General features: G+C 30.9%; 1 protein-coding gene across 7 annotated transcripts; it reads left to right on the top strand.

Moving 5' to 3' along the window:
* The first annotated feature begins 167 nt into the window (after positions 1-167).
* On the top strand, positions 168-26655 carry LOC128192555 (low-density lipoprotein receptor-related protein 2-like). Of its 7 annotated transcripts, none has more exons than XM_052865334.1 (26): positions 169-313; positions 10387-10831; positions 10945-11197; positions 11639-11786; positions 12065-12175; positions 12366-12620; positions 12936-13086; positions 13464-13601; positions 13694-13799; positions 13905-14043; positions 14222-14338; positions 16297-16524; positions 16672-16852; positions 17078-17205; positions 17297-17453; positions 20011-20123; positions 20213-20338; positions 20438-20608; positions 22709-22882; positions 23374-23547; positions 24282-24455; positions 24700-24870; positions 25152-25328; positions 25451-25636; positions 25924-26056; positions 26363-26655. In XM_052865334.1, the coding sequence occupies exons 1-26, from the start codon at positions 241-243 to the stop codon at positions 26517-26519; spliced, it is 4386 nt and encodes a 1461-aa protein (XP_052721294.1). In that variant the 5' UTR covers positions 169-240; the 3' UTR covers positions 26520-26655. The 7 variants fall into 7 exon arrangements, with proteins under 7 accessions (XP_052721296.1, XP_052721297.1, XP_052721294.1 ...); XM_052865335.1 differs by lacking the exon at positions 169-313 and adding an exon at positions 3278-3361; XM_052865336.1 differs by lacking the exon at positions 20213-20338 and having other exon boundaries at positions 168-313.
* The last annotated feature ends 62 nt before the right edge of the window (positions 26656-26717 follow it).

Below are 26717 nucleotides of genomic sequence, written 5' to 3'. Positions count from 1 at the left end.
CCCTATCTCTGCTAAAATTATATGTGTTAGAAAAATAAAACCATTTAAATCCATCATGCGAATATGTGTTTACTTTTTGAATAGCTTTTCTTACTTACATGCAGTTTACACATTACCAATGATCCAAATAACAGCGCTATTTAAATAACTCGTGAACAAAGAGGTAAGAAAACTTCCTTGTTGGAGTACAAATCATATTGCAGTGGTTATTCCACAATCGTTTGCTGGTTTCGATATATTATGTTGAGAATGCTGCAATCAAGGATAGTATTGATCGTCGTCATATTTTGTTTAATGGGACATTTCTGTTTTGGTAAGTTTATCACTCAGATGGAGAAAATACAACTTAAACAAAATCAATGTTTAGTTATATTAATCATTATTAACATGCAATGAACAGTTTCAAAATACGAGAAAGACAAGTATTGGTGATTTTTATCATTCATCACGAAAACACAAATATTTAAATGTTTACACATGTAATATATTGTATTTAAACAAAATTATTTAGCTTAAGATAAAGTAGAAGTTTGATATCATTTCAAATCATATTGAAAATATTGAAATAACTAGCTTGAAAATTTCCAAACCTTGGCTCGCTTCTTTTGATTTAATTTTTCATCTCTTTTGTTTTCACAAGGAGGCCTAGGAGTGAATAATTAATAAAATATCATCAATAATTTTGAATGAAATCACGTTGAAGATAAATGACAAAATCATATTTAAAAAAAAAACCTTTAAAAGTTTAATCACGCGAGTTTCTTTTAAAACAATGGCTCACAAATGAAAGTTAAGGGTTTTGGGAGAAAAAGCATTTTTAGAAGTAGATGTTATGGGGATTTTATTTAAGACTTACTTTTGGTTCATTGCAGTGATTGCAGACATGTTAATCAATGAGAAATCTCTGATTGATTTTAAGGACTAAGAAGTGTATTACGAGAGTGTTGAAAAAAATAATGGCATATCGTTAAATTGATCACTAAACCGTGGCGGAAGAAACAGTATTGTACAAATTTTAATGACTAAGCCACAATGTGCATTTGTTTCTATCGTATCCATTACGCTATACTCAAACAAACTATAAAAACCAAACAATGCACTTAAGTAAGAGACTTCATAAAGCTAGCTCTTTACTTGGCAATAAGCCCGTAGATATGCATCATGAGGTCTGTGCTATCTTTGTCAAATGTCTGATAGGTCTGTTTTTAGGTTTGTTGCTAGATTAAAAATTTACAAACATCTCAAAGACGCTGATAGTCAAGGTCACAATGCAACAGTTCCAACAAATAATTAAATCGTAGATATCTACCTTATCTTAATGGAAATAAACCATGAGACAATTAGCTCGATGACAAATTTGTCGTTAAAACGCGTATATGTTATTTGGGGAAAATTCTAAAGCTAAGCAAGGTAAACATCACGTAGATAACTTATTTGAACAATGCACAAAAGAGAGTTCGTGTTGGAAATTCAAACAAATTATTAAAGAGGCATGGTCACGGTTTTGGTCATATCTTTTTTCTCTGTTTTTATTATTTACAATGCTTTATGAATGCATATTAATGATCAAATGAAATTTGAGTGCCCGTCGATGAGTTTTAAGTGAGATACAGGGCACACAATTCTTTGCATTGAAAACAAAGCTCGTGCCCTGTTTTTGTTTATACAGGTTCAATATATCAGTCAAAAATCTTTTTCAAGATGGTTTGTCTATATTCTTATTCATTTTAAGCATAAATAAACAGTTCCCAACGATTAATAAATTCATTTTAGGGATAAAACTGAAATTTTCACTTCAACGTTCAAAATGTAAACAAAAGCTTTGTTTAAATAGCGAAGAATTGTAAGCTCTGTAACTCGCTTATAAAACAACAAATGACACTCAAATTTTCGTTCACTATTAAAAATGCCTTACTGAAAATTTTTAAACAATTAAATTGAAAAAATAATTTTTGACAAAAATCGTGACCATGCCTTTTAAAATTTAATCCAAAATATACCAAAAAGCCTTTAATTTTTTAGTAACTGGAGAAGAGACTTGGCTATTATTAATCAAAACGTAAGCATTGCTATAAAATAACGAACTTTAAAAAATGGATATGGTTTTTTCTTTTGAAATAAAGGCATTGTCGAGTCACTTCCAGTGTCACAGGGCAAAACCGTCGCAGTTAACTTCTGTAAAATCTCTAAATTTTCCACGATATGCCTTAAAAAAGGATGAATAATGACCGAGTATTTGGAAGTTACTGTCCTACACCCCCCCCCCCCCCGGCATTTTCAGACTTAGCTCCGTGCGACGTATATATCACCCATCTGAAAAAAATATACAAATCACGAAATGATCTGTAGTCTGCATTTATCAGTATATGAGTCTCCTATCGAGGTATAAAAACAATGTTTCCAAAGGTTAATTGGTTTTCTGCAAAATTCAGGACAAGGGTGAGTACTTTGAAGGCAAGGACGAATAAAAGGTTAGTTACACACTGATTAATTCTGACGTATTGAAAGGACAATTTTCATGCATCATGTATTGCCAACCTGAACCCCTGACCCAGGATCCATGACTTCAGAATTTGGTGGACATAATAAACATACTCGTTTTTCACAATTATATATATATATATATATATATATGTGAGTAGAGAAATTTTTTAAAGATTCAATAATTCAGTACATGTGCACTTTGGCCCCTATTGCCTGAACCACTGACTTAACTAGGAAGATGGAAAAATATGTATATAATAGCAATAACGATTCATGATTTGATTTGTTACTTTAACTATTGAGTCTCGAATTTCGAATCTCGAATCTCATATTTCGTTTTCTGGATCTCAAATCTCGAATGAGCCTACTTGGCTTCAGTAGATGTTCTTCCTACATGCATTTATCTTTTTTTTTATTTCTAAAACGATACTATCCAGATTAACTCTACAGACGAAACACATGTAACTGGCCTTCATCCCAAACTAAGACTTTGAGTGAATTATTCAAAAAATATTATCAAAAATGTTGAATGAAGTAACGTTGAATGCAAATTACAAAAACGTGTGTGTGTGCGCGCGCGCGCAAACTACCTCTGATTAAATCATTCCAATCGATCATGCGAAGATGTGTTTCTTTTTTAAATGGCTTTTTATACATATATTTTGCATATTACCAATGGTTCAAATAATGGGGCTATTTAAAGAACTCGTGAACAACGAGGTTAAAAAACTTCCTTGTTGGAGTACAAATCATATTGCAGTGGTTAATCCCTCGAGTTGTTTTTTTTGCGGGTTTCGATATATTATTTTGAGAATGCATCAATCAAGGATGAAATTGATTGTCGTAATATTTTTTTTAATGGAACATTTCTGTGTCGGTAAGTCTTTAACTTAGATGATGAAAATACAGAATCGATGTTTAGTTATATAAATTATCATTAACTTGCAGTGAACAGTTTCAAAATACGAGAAAGACAAGTATTTATAATTTTTATCATTCATCCCGAATACACAAAGTCTTTAAATATTTACACACATACTAATACATTGTATTTTAACAAAGTATTTATGATTAACATAAGGTAAAAGTTTAATATCACTTCAAATTTTATTACACATATTTTGAAAATAACGTTTTGTAATTTTCAAAGCAACGTTATATAATTGTAACAGAACATAAATTTTCCTCAAATAGATTTCACTTGGGAAATATTGAAGTAACTAGCTTGAAAAATTTCAAACCTTGGCTGGCTTATTTTGATTTAATTTTTTATTTCCATTTATTTTCACAAGAAGATATAGGAGTGAATAATTTATGAAATGTTATTAATAATTAAGAATGAAATAACGTTGAAGATAAATGACAAAAACATCTTTAAATTCAATGGCTAACAAATGAAAGTTAAAGGTTTTGGAAGAAGAGAATTTTTTGAAGCAGATGTTATGAGTGTTTTATATTAGATTTATTTATGGGTCATTGCAATGATTGCAGACATATAAATTGGCTGTAGGCAGTTCAAAAACAATGTTTTCTTTAATCAAAGTCAATTCTTACGTTAGAACAAGCGTGAGTTCTTTGAAGGCAGGGACGAATAAAAGATTAGTTAATGTAGATGAAGCAGCGTGTCAACAATTTTGAAACATCCCTCGTATGTTTACTTTAATCTCAAATACGTTTAATTATTTATGCCTTAATTGCCAGAATTCGAACTCTTCTAAGAAGTCAGTCGCGGCGTTCAGATAACAATTAAAAATGCTTTTGAACAAGTACACACAGAATTATTTTGAGGTATTAAAATGACAATTTGCATGCATTAGGATTAAATTTCTTTGTGTCTTTGTTCTGCTAGCATTTCAATATAGACATGATATTCCTCAATATTTTATAGACATACACTTAATGCATTACGCATAATAAATGAACTGCATACATACTTGTTAGACCATTATTTATACAGCGGAGTGACAACGGTTTCTTCCGTTTTTAATAATCTTCACAATAGGCACACGGCGGATGCGACCGGTCCGCACGTGATGGCTACTCCTCCGAGGCACCTGATCCCATCTTTATCTTTTATAGAGCTCCATGTTTGCTCTGATATAAACTCGTATTTCGTTTTATAATTTTTTGAGATAGTTGACAGTTTGTTCTTGTCACTTATCATCGATTTGAATTAAAAATATGACTCAGCTTTTTTTTTTTTATTTCTAAAGGTCATTGAACAACTTTGTGAAAACAAAGTTAATGTAAAGAGTTTTTGATTTGATATGAAACAAAAACAATATTACTGACATGAATTAACCATGTTATATCTATTACTGTGTGTTTTTCCTTAAGAATATTAAATTTGAACACCCTGTTAAAACCAAAAAACTAATGATATTGGTGAAAATTAACATATAAAAAGTTTTAGTGATTTCCAAAGAGCGCTGAATACTATGTAAAGAAACTTTAAGGGGGTTGATTTGCTTTCACATATTCCCAATTGCCATTTATTTGAACATTTGTATTATGTTTACAGGCCAATAAATACCAAAATCACCCGGCTATGTCACTTTTAAATCTCTTTAGGGGCCTATACGGTGTTTTTTTTCTAAATTTATGCATGGGCAAACACATTTTTATATTTACCTAGCTCGAGACTATCTAAACCGACTTTTATTTACTGCTGATGACAAACACCATTTAAAAATGAAGAGGGGAAAACAGTCAGCAGAAATTTAAATTATTTTTACCATAGTTTCAGGAGCCAAGAATTGAAAACTTTTGGTCAACAGATAACTGCACCAATTTGATGGTCAATTTTGAATAATATTCGCAGTTTTGTTTATAATGCCCAAACCTGCAAAGAGTTTATCACTACAAGTGTACACTGCATATAAAATAATAGTTTTTGTCCTTTAGTATTTAATACACTTTCAAGATTATATGGCCAGATAACAATTTTACTTTACCTTCTATCATGACACACGACGGAAGGCAATACGTTAATTCAGTGGCTCATTTTGCCTTACCTGCCCAGTTGATTTTAACAATTTTAAATAAAATAATTAGGAACATTATAGCGTTATTTAAATCTATTTTCTTTTACTATATGACCCTACATAAGGACCTAAACCTTTCTCCCAGTGACAATAAGTTAAGGAAATACACTTCAAAGGAACCAAACTCAAGTAGTTGGTTTATCTTTAACTACTGCGGAGCTCGAGGTAGCGATAAAATATTGCTTAATATTAAATACAATTTTACTATATTGCCAACTTGAACCCCCGACCCAGTGTCCATGACGACAGAATTGTTGGACATAATAAACATACCCGTTTTTCATAGTACACGTGCACTTTGGCCCCTATTGCTTTAACCACTGACTCAGGGCCAAGAATTTCACAATATATCACAGGGCTATATAGCAACTTAACAATGCATGTAGTGTTTCTCTTATATATATTGAAGTAGAGAATCCGATTTTCTAAGATTCTATTCATTTTACGAACACCGTCCTTGACCCTGAAACCCTCACCATAAAGTCATAAATATCACAATTAAGGTGACGGGCGTCATAACAACGATTTCTTTTTTATGTAAAAGTGAGATAAGTATTCCTTTAAAGGAATAATCGAGATGAGATATCAGTTGATATCAGTTGACAGCATGAACGGTTTATATTTTTTGCCAAAAGAACTACATGTATTAAAGAGGATAAATTGCAATATTTTGTTGTTTTCCGCAATAGCACGGAATGATGAACACTTGTAAAGAAAAACAAACCATGATTTAAATCATTATGTAGATATACAAACCTCATGTTTAAATTTCATACATATCAAATACATATAAAATGTTTCTTATTTATAACACTATATACTAAATATTACATGAAGGTAACAATGCATAGTAAACAAAGTAGTGCACATCATAATAAGGGCGCGAATAGTTGAAAGATGCCTAATACGGAGGCAACAAGAAAACGACTTTCTAATATCAAGGTCTCAGTCCTCACGTTTTGATTTCATTGCGCAGATGATCACTATATTTAAAATGAATATCATTTAATTGTTAATAATCACATACAGACTAATATTTCATAACTGCACAACATTCATAAAGAAGATCTATTTTAATGCAAGAAAGTTTTATTGGGAACTATTTTGTGCGGAATGTGTTTTGACGAAAACACAGAAACTTTATGAATTTCAGATTACTTTTATTTTCATTATACTTTATTCCTTTTTCACATTTTTAACGCTTGATAAGTTTGTAACATATTCTTTAGATTCTGTGTGACATGTATAAAATGGCATCTTAAGAGAGTTGAAGACGTTCAGCATGAAATCATGCAATTTTATATAAAAGTCTGGATTTTTTTTAAAGTCAAATTGTCCGATTATTTTTAGTTTTCTAGCCCTTTATCTAAAATTTGACATCATTGACCCCTATGTAATACTATGTCAAAATGATACTGAATATATATATCTAGACAACCTGGATAAGTCTTAAAAAATTCCTAATTATTAAATAGTTTTATTTTAAATTAAACTGTAACTATTTTACAAACTGTCTATTTTAAGAGCAAAAAGGTAACAAAAAAAGTTGTACATAATTTTTCCGTAATCCTTCTCTTCAGTTTGACTGTTGTGCATAATCAAAAACAATATTTGAAGAAAAAAAAATTCTTGATCAAAAATACTGACAACAAATCCTCATCCGGCTGACATTTTAGGTGGAAAAAGTTCAAAACAAATGGACAATAACTCAGAAGGATAAATGTTAGTCCCTATTTTCCTTTTTTAAGTATGTTTTGTCAACATATTTCAATTACAGACTTCCCAAAATATTCTTGATACAGTATCTTTGAGGAGTGGGATACCTTAAAAAACATTTGTTACCGTTTTGTACACACTGGAAAATTAGGTATCAACAAATCGAATTTGACCAGGCTAAATAATTGCTTAATTGCAACAAGGGTTTTTACAATAAAATAGAAACAACATATATATTCGCAATTTGCGTCGATATTTATATTTTGGAAAATTCAACATTGTCGTATATTGACAGTTGTTTATGCTACAAAATATAGTCACCTTGAATGCAAAAAATAGACATTCTTGATAATTTATATTTGAATTGTCACTCTATACAGGATAATATGACAAGCTTAGGTGAGGAGTAATCTTTAATATGATACCGTCCTTTAGTGATATTTTAATATTTTCGGACGTTTTAAGTCTCGCTATGAAATGTTCAAAAACATTAACAGATGAAACCAACCTACAGTCATAGGTAATCTGTTACAAGTTTGAAAAAAATATCATTCGTTTATATTTATGTTCTGTAAAATATTTTTCATTTATGTTGTAGCTTGAATAACCGAAGAAATTGATGAACTGTATAATGATAAATCAAGAACATTATATGCTTTAAAAACTGTAAAGATTTCTTCACAAAACCTATTAAATGTAGAACTAATTTATGCATTTTCAATCCCCTTTTAGTTTAGGATATATAGAGTCCATATCTAAAAATAAATTGTCGAACTATTTTGTCTAGTTTATCTAATGATTAGCTACAGATTTTAAATGCCAGAAAGTGACCCGCAATGTACTTATGTCGCTACTTAAAAGATTTAAATATTTTGTGACAATGATCTGTTTCCTAACATAATCCTTTTTCTCTTGATACTAGACAACTAATTAAAAACATGCGTTTTATATATTTTAAACAAAGTTGTTAAAAGAGATTCAGAGCACCCCAAATGACTGTAGTTTTCCCCTTCATCCTATAATTATCAATTAAATCAGCTTTCAGTTGGCTCAGGACCAACAATGTTTCCTAAATTAATCAGTTTCATGTTTAACGTAAATAAACAAAGATGTAACAGTTAAATTATCTATCATTTTTTTCTTATTAAGAGCAGACGTTGAAGAATAAAATGTCAATGTTTTCATTTTATCAAATGAAAAAAAAATGCCGATAATTATTAGTTTTTAATTTAAAAAAAAACACAACAATACATCTATATTCTTCTCGTTTCATCGTTAATAGCTGATTAAACACAAGTAAAATCTCGGTATAATCTTGGTTTGAAAGCAGTCTATAATTTCTATCACAGCACAAATCACACCTATTGTTCTTTACTCAATTATGAAATTATGGACTTTCACAGTTTTTTAGAGGTCTTCATAGGCATAATAACCATGCATTAAGGTTTTTTTACATGTGTAAGAGAAGAGGAATAGATATCATTTTTTTTCTTTTTTTTAATATAATATTGAACCCGATCATGAGAATTTTGAGTTAGTTATGTCATGAATTTCACGATTCTATTTTTTTTTTAATATATCCTTTGAACAAATTAAAAGTGTTACATTTGACTGGATAATTCTCGAGAAAATACACAAAAGTAAAATTACTAACTTACAAGGACGGACAATTACCAATAGCAATAGAACACCTGAGTTAATCAGCGAATGGTGAAAAAAACTTGTTTTGACTTCCAAACTGTGAATTCTTTATGTCTTTGAAATGATAAAACATGATACATTCACCATAGAAAATCTAACATTACAAATATTTTAGTGTCATTAAATATTGCCATAACTGAAGGAACAAATCATCTTTCAATAATCACATGTACATTTTTGAAAGCCGGTCCAAACGCAAGAAAGGGCTTAAGTGTGCTAGAAATAGCGCGTCAGCTGTACTGATACAAAAGCGTTCTATCAACTGCAAAATAAGAATCAACTGCAAGCTTTCATATGAAAAAATCTACTGGTCAGTCTAGTTAGGTAGTTAATTTAGGTTATAAAGTCAAAAACCATTATTCCATAATGGTTAGCAACGATAGTGTTAAAAATAATACATCTAACGTTTCATGTATTGTAACGTTGTTTCTTGCATCAAGATAAAAACAGCAAAGAAAGTTTAAGTATCATGGCATTTTTGGGAGTGGATTTTAATCAACTCTCCTATGCGGTTACTCTGGCAAACCGAAAGTGAAACAGTGTTTGGACCTAAGCACAAATCATCACCGCTGACAAGACTTAGATCTTTAAAATAATTGATAAATTCGGTGTACTGCATGCTGTACCATTGTTTGTTTTTTTAAAAACGTATTTATAAATAACTTGAAAATAGTCAGATTTAATATAGTACGAACAATTTAATTGTGTTTTTTTTTGTAGTTGTATGTATTCCTACGCCAGAGTTCAATATAGTCTCGTTCAACCAGACGCTCGGCTGTATCCGTAAATCTCCGACAGGCAAAGAGTCTCTCTTGATAGTCGGAGATTAACGGAGACAGTCGAGCGTCTGGTTGAACGAGACTTGAGTTCAATATTGCTTGGATCCAGACGTGTAAAATTTAAAAAAAAAACATTTCGATTACTGATGCACAGTTTGATGGAATTAATTCTATCTTTAAATGTTACACAACATGATTCATATGGGCCGGGTTTTCTCGAAATTATTGTCGAAAAAGTTCGAGAATTCATATATTAAATATGTGCGTAATTCAAATACAGATTAGAACCTACTTGTCAGGCAAAATAACTTATCGTTGATTTTAAAATTGATAATAATCAATAAAATCAACTCCCGACAGTTTTTCAGTACTTTGATTTATATTAGTCGTAAGAGAGAAATATTGCATTTGACGCTGGGTTTTTTCTTCTTGTGAAAACCATAGAAATGTTTGAAAAAACTGTTCTTCACTGAATTTAAAGTTAGTTTTATTACACCTTTGGCTATTCTAATGTTAAATTGGTATGATATCATTGAAACAGGTAATTTGTTTTGTGAGCTGCATTTTATGACTTAGTGGTATTAGTATGCCTGGTGTGATTTAACCTTATAATTTAAATACTATTTCAAATATTTCGTAAATCGTAGCTTTTGGTATTTCAGGTACTTCAGAGGATAAAGGTTTGGTTCTTGGAGTTTGGAATCCTGCTTCATTTACAACCTTCACAGAAATTCCTAGAGTTTCCTCAAGTTCATTTAACAATGTTACTTTATCTTTAATGCCTTCAAATTCGCAAATAACGAGCATGGCGTCAGACCCAAAAGAAGCGGTAATATTTGCATCTATTAAGGATGCCATTTACATTTACCATAATTTTTCAATCTGGCAAAACGCGTCTCCAGAATTTTCGATTCAGTTTAGAGGGAAGTCTGTGTCACTTGGACAGATCGCTTTTGATTTTGTATCAAAAAATCTATATTGGTGTGATTCATTGCTCCATTGGATTGCCATGAAACCAGCTTACAATTTCAATCACACGATTTACAAAGTTATAGTTCACAAGGATTTGAATCAACCTGAAGGGTTGGCTTTGGATCCCGAGGAAAAGTAATCATTTTCCCTTACATTTATTTCAGTTATCAATGTACTGATATTAAAATGAAATATTTATTAATATATTAATTATCAGATATATTTCAAACATAAACATTTTTAAATAGATTGATGTTCTTTTCCGATAACGAACCCAATTGTCGAATTGAAAAAGCATCCCTAGATGGCCGAAACAGAGTCGTAATTGTACACAACGGATTGTCAAGAGTGTTTTCCCTGACTGTGGACACAACAAATAACAGGCTGTTTTGGGCAGATCACGTCAGGCAGACATTAGAGAGTTGTAGTTACGACGGAACGAACAGAAGAGTGATTAGACGAATGAATTCGATGGCAATAACAGGCTTAACATACTTCCAGGTAATAGATTTCCAGATCACTGGATCAGATTTATAAATACTCAGTGTGACAACGAGTTCATTCTGTGGGCAATCTTATAAAAAGAATTTATTCAATTCACATTACAGAAATACATACTTAACTTGATACCAAACAAAATCACAAGAAAGGAAGTTAATGTCATTTTTATAAACAACATGTAATTAATTTTAAAATATCATTTATTTGAACAGCATTTGTTTAGCTATGATAGTCAGAATGCATTTGGGGGGAAGCGATGGCAACTTTACATGGACATTATTATTCATTATATTCGTTTGTTTAATAGTCATTTTTCTACTGCACAAAAACGGAAATCTACATGTAACCATTTGCAGATTAATTATATGTTTGAATTATTGAAAATGGTTAACAGTTGGCAAACAAATAAAGGACACTAAAACAACCGTATCTTTTTAACAGAATACGTTGCATGTGGTCAGTTCTGTATCCAAGTTGATGTTTGGAGTTGACACAACATCCGGTTCCGTACTTTACTCACGAGCATTTCTCTCTGTACAACCATTCACAATTCTTGCATATGATGCTGAGAACCCAGGGTCTTTTAACAGTAATTTATATAGCTTTATAGATATGTGTTTTCATCATATGTTTTCTGCTAATCCATGGTTTATTTTCATCCAAAATGTGTTAAACACGAAACAGATTTTAAGAAAAATCTAATTTGTGTCGTAAATATGGCTTGTACTTCAAATGTTTCAGTTGAGGTAGTTAACATCATATTTGATTATATAATACTGTAAATAAAGTAATTTAAAATTCACTTATTACAATTGTTTCTCTTATCACATTTTACACTGTTCTAATTTAGATTATTATATTTTGTAGATCCATGTTTAGCCCTGCGCTGCGAACATATGTGCATTAATATACAATCGGGGCCAAAATGTGTCTGTTCTGAAGGTTTTCAACTAAATGAGGATGCAACTACTTGTATTGGTAATAAATATTTGTTAATTATCTAAAAATACGACGTATAATTCACTTTTGATCTGATTTGCTATGATTCATATCAACGTGTATAAAATAATTGGGGTTTTTTTTTTTTGGTCTTTTGATTTCTTGATTGCATTCAATAATTTATTCCAGCAGAATATGAAGATTAAAACTTGTTTGACGATAATTTCAGACAGATCTTGGTTTTATGAGAGAGGGTTTATCGTTAGCAACGCATCCTTGTTTGCTATGCATGAGGTGCACTCTACCAGTGGTCAATCAGATGAGTATTACCATCTAAGCGTTTCTGGGGATATAATCGGAACGTTTGCTGTTGACTCTAATTCAGACATTATATATTACTATGACAGTAGAAGTAATTCATTAAAGAAACTTGACATAATTTCGCAACAAGCTAGCACAATAGCCTCCATATCATCTGCTAAAGGTAACTAGTTTTAGTTATAAAAAGAACTTACAGCAGTCAATAAATTGTTTACTCTTTATTTCTTAATATGACGTACAATTTATGATATAATTTAACTGACCCACTGTTAATTGTTTCTTTTTGATTGAATATTAAAAAAAAAATTAACACATCAGAAATCTTTTTTTATTAAATTTGCAACATTTGTTTTTATAAAGAAAACTGATTAATTAGATTTATCATAAGAATGGCAACATTTTTTTTTAAATATGCAAATCTGATATCTGATTTTATAAAATATTATAGTGTTTTTATTTAAGTATATTGAAATCACAGATATGATGTTTGACTGGATAGCAAATCTTCTTGGATGGATAGAGACCAGTACGTCTAGCATACGATCTTTCTCAGTCGATTCTCAAACCAATGTTGCGATATATTCTAGTCTGCAGCAGCCAACGTCTCTTACAGTTAATCCTTATAGTGGGTATGCAAATGACTCGTCACTGAAGATTTTATATAAAAACATATTGTTTGAATGAATGTGCTTTGATTTTGTGTAAAATGGTATGCTTTATGTCTGGCTCACATAGATATTTTATTTCTCAACCAACAAAAGATGTGCTTTTTTAACATTTTTGAAAACATAATTTTTTTAACAATAAGTTTGTTTTGTTTTGTTTTGAGAAGGTTATATAATTTTTTTAACAATAAGTTTGTTTTGTTTTGAGAAGGTTATACGACACAATTAAAACGTTATTTGAAAATAAACGCTTGTTATAAACAGTCCAATTTCTGTAATTGTTTATTGGTTAAGTGGGACATGTATTAGATGTTTATGGAGACATTTATAAACTATTCAAGCGCCTTGTATTGGATTTCGGGTGTATCAATGAAGTCAATTTTTCGCGGATCCTGGACCAAAGACACGCCAGTGATTTTGATTTCGTCAGCAAACCTTAACAACCCTAGCTCCTTACAATACGACGTCTCAAGTAACAGGTAAATGGATTGATTTTTCACTTTTCCATATAGAGTTTGTTTTCTACTTTTCAGATTTTAGTATATGTGAGATTGGTTTTTTTATATTATAGATTGTATTGGCTAGACATCACAATTCTCAAAAGCGCATTGACAAACGGTACAGATATCAAAAGTCATATCATTACAAGTGGAGCCACTGAAATATTCGTCTATAAGGTTTGATACTATTCCACCAACATTTTTGAAGTATAATCAATCATTATTAGTAAAGTTTTATACTTTATATATATGCTTCATTTTTAAGCCTCTCTAAAATTTAAGGGCTTTTTTGGTTGGATATCTGGAAACAAAATCTACTTTGCAAGAAAAACCGCAACTAGCGCGGAAGATGAACTCAATACGGTGGAAAATTCAAAAGACGTTGCTCTGTTCGACGCCCTTTTGCAGCAAGACAGACGGGGTAACACATATTTTGTTTAAATATAATTAAAAAAAAAGATTTAAACCTTTTATAACTTTTCAGATACAGTACATGTACTAATGTTTTAGAAAAGTTGTTTAAGTTCAAATAATGTTCAACTAAATACAATTAACTGCATTCGTTAATTTAATTCTAAATAAGGTGTTTATGTGTTTAGGAACCTGTGATATTTTAAATGGAGGTTGTGGGGAAATATGTATTCCCGAGGAAAATGGCCGAAGATGCGAGTGCGATGTTGGCCTACAACTGCAAACAGATCAGAGCTGTGACAGCGGTTTGTACGCTAATCTAGGTTTTCTTAGAAAAATAACTTGAGATTTTTATGTTAATGATATACATGTAGTTATTATTTAGTTCTCCCAAAAACAAAAATGCACTTTACCTCTCCGATTTCACAAAAAAAACTTAAGTCAAATCTCAGACTTAAGTCTGAGTTTTTTCTCAAATATTTGAGTTTTTTCTCAAATTTTAGAAAACTCAAATCTCTGCATTTCACAAAAAAATCTTAGTCGTGTTTTTTACTCAATTTGAGAAAAAACTTAAGTTACCTCCATAGCAGACTTAAGTCAAATCTCATATATCAATATGTCATTAACATCATTAATACAGTATCATATTGTCAGTAATGTTCATATCTTAGATCTATTCCTCTCAATGATCAGCGTATATGCAATATTTCATCCAGGTTTGATAAATATTTTTTTCATTAAAAAATAGTAATTTTGGCAGAGTTATCTCCCTGGAAAAAAATGTAAACAAAGGGAACTAATTCATTTGTTTGTGTTAAATGGAATAACTGTGCAGTGATTCTACTTTCTAATGATTTTAAGGTAACCATAATGAATTAAATGTGTTCTTTTGTTTGCTATATAATATATAAGATCATGTAGATATGTCATCTATACCTAGCATAACAAAGTGTACATTTCATGACTGATTAACATTTTATGCCTCTTGTTATTTTAATCCGATTTTCCTCTGTTTAAAACATAAGCAGACGTTTGTTTTTATTGAGAATAAATAAAAAAAAAAAACAAGAGAAGTTATAAAGGGCCACTTGTGACAATGACAATTCTTGACTCAGCTAAGTAAAAAATTCAACTCAGCTGAGAAATGACTAAGTTTGATTTATGAAATGCAATTTGAGAAAAATCTCAGCTGAGTAAATTCTCAGGGTTTGTGATTAAACTTAGGTAAAAACTTAATTTTTTTTTGTGAAATCGGAGCTGGGACTTTAACCGATTTTAGAAAATTTTCGAAAATTATTTACTTGTACATTTTGAATAATTAAAAAAAATTGAACTTAAATATCGCGTAGCGAGCGAGACACAGAGTAATAATTCAAGTTATGTTAACAGCGTTTTGAGTGATTATTTGTTTACAAAAAATGTAAAATGAGAAAATAACATTTCTTTAGACAAAGATGACTCGAATAACGATATAAACAGATTTAAAGTGTTCATTAATATATAATTAACAACAAAACGCATTATTAGATCAAAACGTATACCAATATTACACATGTACATATGTAAACAATAACAAAACTCAATTTTTGTTTTCAAAATAAAGACGTATTAACTATGTATCTTTCTTGTAACTCAGATTTGACTTTCAAACTTTAATGCAGCTTTAAAAATATCTTTTTTAAACATGCATGCGAAAATATTTTAAAATATGGAGCCAAGATGGTGTCTAGGTTCCTCAAAAAACTGTTCTGATTAACTTTTTTTTAAGATCCGTTTTGGTTATAATTTTTTAAGATATGATTCGTGCTTTGACATGCGTTTGCGAATGATTTTTTCTTCATTTATTTTAACTTTAAAACATATATTTTATACGGAAATTTTTATATTCGAAAATATTTTATAAGGATATAAATGTTAAATGTTAACATGCCGCAAATAACCTGAAACTATTAAAGAGATTCATTTTTTTTTCTTTATCTCCTTTCCCCTTCTCATAAAAACTTATCACTAGGAAACAAATTGTGTTTCGGGGTTATAATAACAAATATAGTTTTTGTCTACAATTAGAAGAGAATTGAACATTACGTTTGAACGACAATAGGTCTCCATCGATGCACTTTAGATATTTCAATAGCAATATGTTTTGGACAAAGATCCTGAGATTTTCCTTGTACCAAAGGCATTGCCTTTATGAATAACATAGGTTAAACAATGTTTCTTTTCGACACTTTGTAATATTTTTCGGTTTATTTCTTCCTTGTAGAAATACTTCTAGAGAGTTTTATCGTTGTAATTGATTACACTCACGGAAGAATACTCCAGATTGATCTTCAGAATGGAACTGTCGTGAAATTACCTATATCAATAAATAGAGCTTCAGGTCTTGTATTTGATAAATCGACGATGACGCTTTTTTACGCTGAAGCTTCGTCAAATACAATAACTTCTACAACATTGCACGGACAAAATTCAACGCTTTTCTATGCAACCGGTAAGTATAAACATTTGTACTTTGCACATGCATTTCTTGTGAAGAAATGATGAGTCATTCTTTTCATGTAGAGATATCTTATAAAATATATCTTTCAATTTTTTAAGGATTTTGTTTCTTTAGTTTTGTTTTTTTAATCATATTAAGGTTTTGCGCATGCTGACCGTCTGGCCATCGACTACTCAACGGGTAACCTGTATTATACGGCTGTGGGTCCTTCGACATCTCAAAGTTACATTGGTGTACTTCACAGATCCACATCTCTTCACAAAACGTTGTTATCCAATCTCCATAGTCCAAGAGATATAGCACTCTATCCCTCCAAAGGGTTATTACATATATATCTTAATTATAAGCTGTATTCTCTCTGACTGCGGATATAAATCGGGTTGATCAATCACAAATACGACGAGGCTTTAAATATTGCTGAGTTGAACAACATGTTTGGGGGAGAGGGGTTTGTGTGTATATTTTTAGGAGGTATAGGTAAAAGGGAGAGGGGTTAATGTTGAGTTTTTGCAGCTTGATGAAGATAAACCTTTCAATTTTTTAGATATATGTTTTGGACAGAATTTGGAAACATAACTGAAATAGGTAGAACTTCTATGGACGGAACATCCAAAATCTACATTGCAACAACACAGATTGGATGGCCCAACGGCCTAACTATTGATTTTACATGTAAATATCACATTACAATTACCTATTCTGTTAAATTTCTGATTTTTCTACAAGCACTGACACATAACTTGCATTTATTATGTATATATAGCTAGCAGGCTCTACTGGACGGATGGGCAAAATAACCGCATCGAATCCTCTGACCTCAATGGTGGAAATCGACAGGTTCTGGCGACTGATAGTGATGCTCATTTAATGAGTATTGTGATCCATGGACAGTATCTATACTACACGGCATGGAATCGACAGTTAGTTTGTATAATAATGTTTCATATATAGATAGTGAGACAATCCATTCTTTGTTGTTTATTACCGGCCACCAGTTGGCGGTCGGTTATATGATATAAAAGAAAGTGAATTTGCGTTGTTTCTAGGAGCTGTTATGCGCCTCTTATTCAACTAGTCGCTTTGTTGACGGAACGCAGTTTTGCTCTAATGCCCCAGGCACACATTCACGGATTAAATGCCGGATTAGCTACGGAAGCGATCCGGAATCATTCGTGGCGATTTGTATTGACCCGTGGCTTTTCCGTCTGTTATAGTATCCAAACGTAGCATTACTTGTATAGCTGCGACAATTTTTGAACATGTTCAAAATTCCAATACGGATGAAACCATCGTAGTACTTCCTTAGAAAAACTTACTAAACCGTTTTAGAACGTAGAAGTCCGTTTTAACTCCGTATAAATCCGTAGTAATTCGTATGTATCAATTTGTATCCATTCCGTAGTGCATCCGTACTAACTCTGTATCATTAGATTTTCCGGTGTCAACCGTGGAAAATATTCCGTAGTGGAACCTAAGAGTTGATCCGTGAATGTGTGACTGGGCATTAACGATTATTTGATTTTCCGGTGTCAACCGTAGAAAATATTCCGTAGTAGAACCTAGGAGTTAATCCGTGAATGTGTGACTGGGGCATAACAGATAGTTAGACGAGACCAATAATTATAATAATAATTTCTATAATTTGAAACAATAGTTATATGTAATTATGAAATAAATAGCATCGTGTTTCTTTGCATTTTAATGATTTTAAAAACAGTAGGCTGATGTACACATCTGTGTCCATATGTTTGCTAGTTAATTTGTATGTACCGGTAAAGTTTTTCTTGTTTTATTTCCAATATTGTTTTGTAATTGAAAACAACGAATAGTTTGTGATCGGTTTTTTTTTGCTAATGTTTATTGCTCAATTATAATCAAATTATGACGTAGTGACTCGGCTACTTTTATTTGATGTTCTATGATGTATTATCAACTCTTATTTCATAATTACACATTCATTAACAAAGGACTTTGTGCATTATTATGCATTTCTCGCCTCAAAAATTGAGGTTTCGTAGAGAGCTTTGTAAAATCATGAACAATAGTTGAAATCATATTAATATATGTATATTATTTAATTCTGATTGTAACGCCTTATTTGATTGGCTAAACAAATTTATATATATCGTATAACATAACTCGCCTACGTCACAATGCGACGCCCGTGCGAGACGTATAAATCCGCTTGACGTTACGTTTAAATTGTGTAAAAATTTACATCTTTTAACTAAATAATGGGACTTATTTCTGATTTTAGTATTAGAAAATTAAATTATTAGGAATGAAATTAATATCTACCTATTTTAAACGAGTATAACATAACTTGGAACAGTTTACGCTTTTTTTATATACGTCTTCGCGGTTTGTAAAGGGTAAACTGCCCCAAGTTATGTTATATCGTATAACACAGGTAGAAATTCAATTCATTCCTTAAGTTAAAGATGAACCCCAGTGATGTCATAATGTATAAATGACGTCATGAAGATTGTCTTATTTTGATAAATTAATGTTTTGGAGCAAAAAAGGTGTTTTCTGACTGTTTTTGGAGTGTGAAACATCAAGCACATGCTTTCTTAAGTATCATCTCTAACTAATAGTATAATTGTTATTATTATAAGAAGGAAAAGCTATGAAAAAACTTTACTTGGGCAGACATGGGCTATATACTATCAAAGAATAAAGAAAAAATGACAATATTTTCTTTAGTATCCAAACTGTGAGAATAAGCCCGTATTAGAGACAAAGATTGCTAAAATCAAGATTAATGTGATAGACAGCCTTTGTATAATATTTAATGAAGATTCTTTTTTAATAAGTTAAGATTGGGGGAGGGGGGGAGCAGATATCTGACCTCCCAAATATAGTCCTTTACAATTTCCCGATCTTTCTCACTCTTAAACGGGTGTTTCCTAACGTAGTATAATAAAACGAACGTTAGATTCTTTCTTTTGAAGATAAACAGGTTCACTCTGATTAATGAGATTTCGTGTTTTATAAATATGTATGTAAATTTATATGTATGTTAAGCGGTGCATCGGATTGATCGTATCAAACAACTAGCAAATACATGTTAGCAAATCATTGTAGGAAGTCATTTGGACACGAGCATTCGTTTCGCATATTTTTTTTATATCCGCGTGGTGGTCCACCGCAGTGGGGGATCAATTTATCTGATTTGACTTGATTCAAATAAAGAATTAATTTAATAAACTGGTAACTAACCTATCACGTTTCTAATAATAGACTCGTTTTCAAGTTTCTATAAGTGTAAGGTAACAATGAATTTTTAAAGGAACGAAAAAAGTTTACATCTAATGTTTTTGGACTTTTTAATTCAAATTCATGCAGACTTTCAAGGGACTTTCGTCTAATTATCGAAAACAATCGAAATGATTGTACTGTTTAATTCAACAAAAGAAAATGTAAATATCTTGTTTTTCAAATTCTATCGATAGTTTCATATTTACTTTATTACAGACGCATAACAAAAATGGACAAAAGAACTAGGTCCAAGGTGGTTTTTATGTCGAATCATCCAGAGCTCGGGCGATTAGATAGCCTTGACATCTATGGCGATGAAAGTCAAGACGGTATGATGCATAACTAACGTAAAATGACAGCATTTTCCTTCATAAACAAAATTATTCATATATTTCCCAATATTTTTTTTTATTTACAGTAAGCATAAGTTGTTCGAACAAAAATGGATTCTGCAGTACTTTCTGTTTTCCAACTCCAACAGGAAGAACCTGTGGTTGTCAAGACAACGTTAATATCCAGTCAGATCAATTAACTTACGAAGGAGGTAAATGTTGTCATGGAATTCTCAGACATAAAAAATCATTCATTCACATTAACACTAGGATTCAAAGACATTATAAAAATTTAAATATTATTGCTCTAGTGTCTCGATGTCAAACTGTGCTACAGAATTTGAATTTTCTGGACTGCCAACCGTACCCAGGTCAATCATGTAATTTTGAATGTAAAACCGGTTATCGACTTGCAATCAATACTTCTGTTTCCTGTGGGTCTTCTGGACAGTGGAATTTGCAAACAGATACGTTGTGTGAAGGTATGCCTTTTATTATTTCAATATCTATAAAACATATACAGTGAAGCACAATCAAGCAATTATCAAATGTATATTTACTTGCTCATCGTGAGAAATAATGTACAAATACATCAATTCTTCATATAGAACCTTCTATCTCACCCCGGCCAATGTGTTAACCATACACCAATTCTCCTTGGAGAACGCGGCTAGCGAGTTCATAATATGGACATTCAGCAAGATATGCTATTGACAGCAAATGAAACTTAGATGTCATGAGATAGAGAAAAAACAGAAATTTAACAGTATTTACTCTAATTTTTAAACCTATGTAGTGTGCGGGGAATAATGGCTTGGTGTGGTGCCCAGGATCCAAAATGGTGATATTGTCACGATCAGTCAAAAAGGAATAGGTGGTGAACGTATTAATGTATGTAAAGGAATAGGTGGTGAACGTTATCACTGTATATAAAGGAATAGGTGATGAACGGTATAACTGTATTTAAAGGAATGGGTGGTGAACGTTATCAATGTATATAAAGGAATAGGTGGTGAACGTTACAATGTATATACAGGAATAGGTGGTGAACGTTATCAATGTATATAAAGGAATAGGTGGTGAACGTTATCAATGTATATAAATCGAATCAACATATGCATGCATATCGGCGGTTTTTTTTTAAAAAGAGATACTTATATGAACAATTTTAATGACAAAAACCTTCGTTAAAAACCGAGTGTAACCTACTTCTCGTAATTTTTTTAAAGCATTCAAATACAAGTTTCAAGTTAATAGATATCTGGCTTGCTTTTCTTTTATCTTAAAGATATTTTTAATCATAAAATGTTCAAAAACACACTGCAAGGTCTGTGGACTTTAGTATACAAACACCTATCCCTGTATCATACTTTCCATAGTTATAAACAGTATCCTAAAAAGTCTTTATAATAAAGACTGAAGCTACAAGTAATGATTAATGCTTGAACTGTGCCTACGTATAGTTTCAACAGTAAATAGCAGTATGACACCCCCTCTTGTTTTTTTAGATTAACCCAAATCACCTGTTGTATTTACTTTTGTCCCTGTTCATGCGCCGCGACTCGTCAATCTTTATCGTCGGCAGAGGATGCTCCTTCTTTCTTGGCACCTGATCCTACCTCTATCTATTTGGAGGTCCGTGTTGCTCTGCTTGAATTTGTATTTCGTTTTATGGAATTTCAGGATGGGTCGCGGTTTGTTATTGTCATTTTTCATTCATTTTAAAATTAACAAAATAAGTATTAAGACAACTTTGCTAAAAACTAGTTAATTGTATGTTTATCCAACTGACAAAAATTTGATAATAACGCTTCAGCATAACTTGGTGTTTCCTGTAAACTGAATAAGATATTATTTTTATGGCAAAAGTACTATTATCCCCATCATTCAAACAAATGGTGTACATTGTAATAGTAAACAGATATGTTTTTCTTACTTTTTTTTTCGAAACTCCTGACCATAAAAAGAATTGGTACCAAATTATAAAAAAATCAACTTTGAAACTTGGCGTTCAATTGATTGGTTTATAGACTAGAACATTATATGACAATAATTGATTAAAGTCAAATATTTTGTGTACAGTTAGGTATAAATGATCATATAGTAGTATTTCCATTTATAAATGTAATACTTGAAATTTAGAATGATTTTTTATTGTTATACTGGATATCTAAAAGATAAACTAGGCAGAGCTTCATTGAACATCGTTATAGCACAAAACTGTAAACCTCATTAAGAAAAAAAAAATTTCAGTTCTTTTATATGGTTATACAATCAACACAACGTTTTGTTGATAGTAATATTTTCTTTATTCCTGATTTTTTATAGGATTTATTTCAATTTTTTTATATCTAATAGAAAGTTTAAATTAAAATTTTTACATTTTCTTTTACACAAAACAAAATTTAAAAAGCAAAAGTGTTTCTCAATCCATTTTATTTATGAAATAACGTACTAAAGAAAAATGAGCTACTAGACTTTAAAAAGCCGGGAACTAGACGACAAATTAGCACGAATAAAACCATTAGTTCTGAATGTAATGTTTTGCAAAACATTTTATGTAAGATTGTGTTCCTCCTCAGCAATCTTGTGTCCTGTATCATTGGGCACTGCTGTGTTGTCACCAAACTGTAATAGAAGGATTGGAGACTCTTGTTCCTTCTCCTGTACTGATGGTTACCGTCCCACAACTTCTACTAATTTGGTGTGTACCTCTGATGGAACCTGGAATATGGATACAAATACACTGTGTTCCCGTAAGAGTTGTAGGAGATGTCTAGCATTATATATATATATATATATATATATATATATATATATATATATATATATATGTATGTATAGATCACTAATATTAGTTTCGTTAAATAAAGATTTAAATGAAAGTGTTCAAGGTTTTTAACATAGTAAAATTACAATACATAAATTTTAAAAACAGTTGAAGTAGTTACAATAAGTTATAAATGAATAAACTTATTAATTTATTAAATTATGCTAAAATGTTATTTGAAAAATAAACATCGTTATAATGTGATTGTTTTGTAAATAAACTCTTAGGCTTGATTTGTGTTTCAAAAATAAACTTTGTTTATTGAAGATAATTTTGTATTGTGAAATATATCGGTGTGCTTTAACAATTCTTATGAAAGGTTGACTACAAAACTGAGATCTCAAGATTTAATGTAATAATGATAGGAAAATTAAAAAATGTACCAAAAAATGTATGAATGTCCATTTACTTCATCAGCTATTTTGTGTCCTGTATCATTGGGCACTGCTGTGTTGTCAACAAACTGTAGTAGGAGTATTGGAGACTCTTGTTCCTTCTCCTGTACTGATGGTTACCGTCCCACGACATCAACGAACTTGGTGTGTACCACTGATGGAACCTGGAACGTGGGTACAAATACACTTTGTTCACGTGAGTAACTGAGGTTGAAATACTTAATAGTTATTTAAAATATTCTTTATAATTCAATGAATATTTAAAATATCCTTTATAATTCAATGAATATTTAAAATATCCTTTATAATTCAATGAAGGAAATTAACAAATTAAAGTTTAAAACTTTGTTTTCAATTTACTTCACCAAAAGCAGCTACACTCTAATGAGAAAAAAATTTGTCTGTGTATGACGCATCATTTTACTATCATTTCTATCGTAACTACTAGGAGGACAATAACATTTAATAAACAATTTGAAATACAGGAAAACATCCATTCTGCTATCTACACAATGTATTTGAAACTTAAGCATCTACGATCAATGGCTTGCTTGCATTTAAAATAAATAAATGTGGTGGTTTCATCTTATCAATTAACAATTATAATTGTTTTGTTTTTATTGTTGTTGTTGTTGTTTTTTTATTGTCTTTGCGTTTTTTTCTTTAATATATCAGTTAAGGGAGCTAAATAGTTTGCTATGGTATATTCCTAATATTTTATACATAATTTGTTTAGCTATACAAAAATACATTTATTTTCTTTATTTTAACACACATATAACATTTTCTACTTCTAAAGAACATCAATCGAGTCAAAAATAACGCTTTTTTTACTTCTTAATTTTACTTCTTAATTTTTTAAAGACTACCTGTATTTATTAAATTAACAAAACTTGTTAACGCCTCATAATAACAATGACTCTTTGACAGCAATACTGTGTCCTGTGACACTACCCAAGGCTGTGTTGTCACCAAACTGTAGCAGAAGGATCGGAGATTCTTGTCCCTTTTCCTGTACCGATGGTAACCTTACCGCGACATCTACCAATGTAGTGTGCACCACATCAGGCTCGTGGAATCTAGACACCAATACGCTATGTTCCGGTAAATAACACTGTATTTACCCAATGTTTTATTATAACAAAGTCTGTCGTTAATAAGTTGTTATATTAAAGATTCTTAGGTAACATGTTTTCGCTTAAAAGGTATTGTGAAATTTATTAATAATATATCAAAATATATTTCATAAATCTAATAATTTAAACGCACATATTTGGTTCATTTATAGCATAACAAAACGCAAAATCTTCATATTCATGCAGAAGAATACATTGGTTTTTATATTTAGATTCTCAATGTTCAAAGAACATAGATAATGGTCAGTTTATCAACTGTCAGTATAGTTCTGGAGAATCATGTCGTTATGAATGCTACGATCCATTTGAAGAGAATCCCTCTGTTAAAAACGTTACATGTAGCGCAAATGGTAAATGGAGCCATGACATGGATGAATTATGTGGTAAGCTAGAAGGATAAATATCCTTTTTTGAAAATAAGAATGCTTTATTGTGTTGTAATCTACCTTCAGTTTGAAATTTTAATTAATTCATACATTTATTTTAGTTGATTACTGTTTGCTATAAACATATTTCAATTTTAAGACATTGCATTTTCTTGTGTCAGCAGACACATTTCATATGATAGATTAAATAAAGCCCTTCCAAATTTAAATCTGTCATAATGAAAAGCAAGTAACTGTATTGTTCAAATAGCTTGAGTGGTTTTTTTTCCTTTTTATAGTAAAACTGTGTTCCCCAACAATTAAAAATGGAAACCTTGAAACAAAATGTCAACGGAAAATAGGAAATAGTTGTTTATTTACTTGTGACAATAACTACAAATCGTCCATTGTGTCTGAGAACATTGTTTGTACCACTGGAGGAACATGGAACGAAAACACAGACGTTTTGTGTCAATGTAAGCATTTTCTTCTCAGTCATTAAAGTACATAATGGTTTAGAAACTAGATTTTTTACCCTAAGAGACATTTGCATCTTATTTTGGTAATAAATATCGATTTTCAATATGTCTGATTGTAGTAATAACTTGTCCCATAGAGGTAATCAATGGAAATGTTTCATCATCATGCCGGGGTATGATCGGGGAGAAATGTGACGTAAAATGTGGGAATAACGCCTTAATCAAAACTGTTCCTATAGTCTGTCTGTCTTCTGGTGATTGGGACAAGGACACTTCCGTTTTGTGCAGTGAACACGTTGAAACAAGTAACCGTTTGACATTTCTTATTTATTAAAAAAGAAAAATGTTATTCAAACATATGTATACTGTTCGTCATTTTGTCTTAATGTAAAGTAAATTAATAATATCTATATAAATCGAATAATAACTCTTTATGAATGAATGATCTGATATTTACACCGCAAAAATCATCATACGTGTTATTCTCTAACAAGTTATAATATTCTTCTTTTATAAACAGGTAAAACTATCTTTTTATTTTATAATTTAAATGCTTTAGTAATATATTATTTTGTTAACTGTATTTTAAAAGGAACAACCCCTGATGAACAGACCGACAATTCGGTCTATGTGTACGCTGGGCTATCAGTAGCAGGGGTCGTCGTCGTCGTGAGTGTTGTCATTGGAATCTACTGTATGAAGAAAAGACGAGATAATTCAACTGGGTAAAAATACTCTTTCAAAATGTATATAGCTTTAATATTTTTTCAATAACAATAGTCACTGGATAAATGTTTTCTTATGTGGTAAAATCCAACTTCTTAGAATCAGGATTACCTTATCACGAAGGCATTCGAAATGAAGTAATCTATACTAACCATGATGTTCATATCAAATATAACCGGAGGACTTAGCGATAAAGAATGTGATACGTGTATCTAATAGTAGTTATGTTGAATAAACATAGTAATGCAGTGTTGAAGAACATTCTACTATATTTTGATTGTAATGTATTTTATCTTTTTTTTTAGAAATCCTTACGAGGGTCATGCCACACGAACTGAAAGCAGTGGGTACTCAACTTTCGGAAACATTGGATTTGATGACTATAGTACAATCGAAGATATTGGCGATCCAAATAAAAACCCCTACTTAACAGCAATTGCTGACAACGAATCTCATAATTAATTTAAAAAAATCATGTATATCATGTACACATTAATCAATCATTTTATTTTCTTAATAAGGACATTGAGTGGAAACTAACGATAATCAAGCAAGGTATAACACACTGCTTCATTATTAAAGTTATTATTTTATCATGTTTTTATATTCATGTTTTTTAAGGCTGTGATCATTTACTGAACTATTATGTACTGACATCAT

The sequence above is a fragment of the Crassostrea angulata genome, chromosome 7 (assembly GCF_025612915.1).
Source record: "Crassostrea angulata isolate pt1a10 chromosome 7, ASM2561291v2, whole genome shotgun sequence".
Classification (NCBI taxonomy): Eukaryota; Metazoa; Mollusca; class Bivalvia; order Ostreida; family Ostreidae; genus Magallana; species Magallana angulata.
This window is presented reverse-complemented; position numbering and strand designations above follow the sequence as displayed.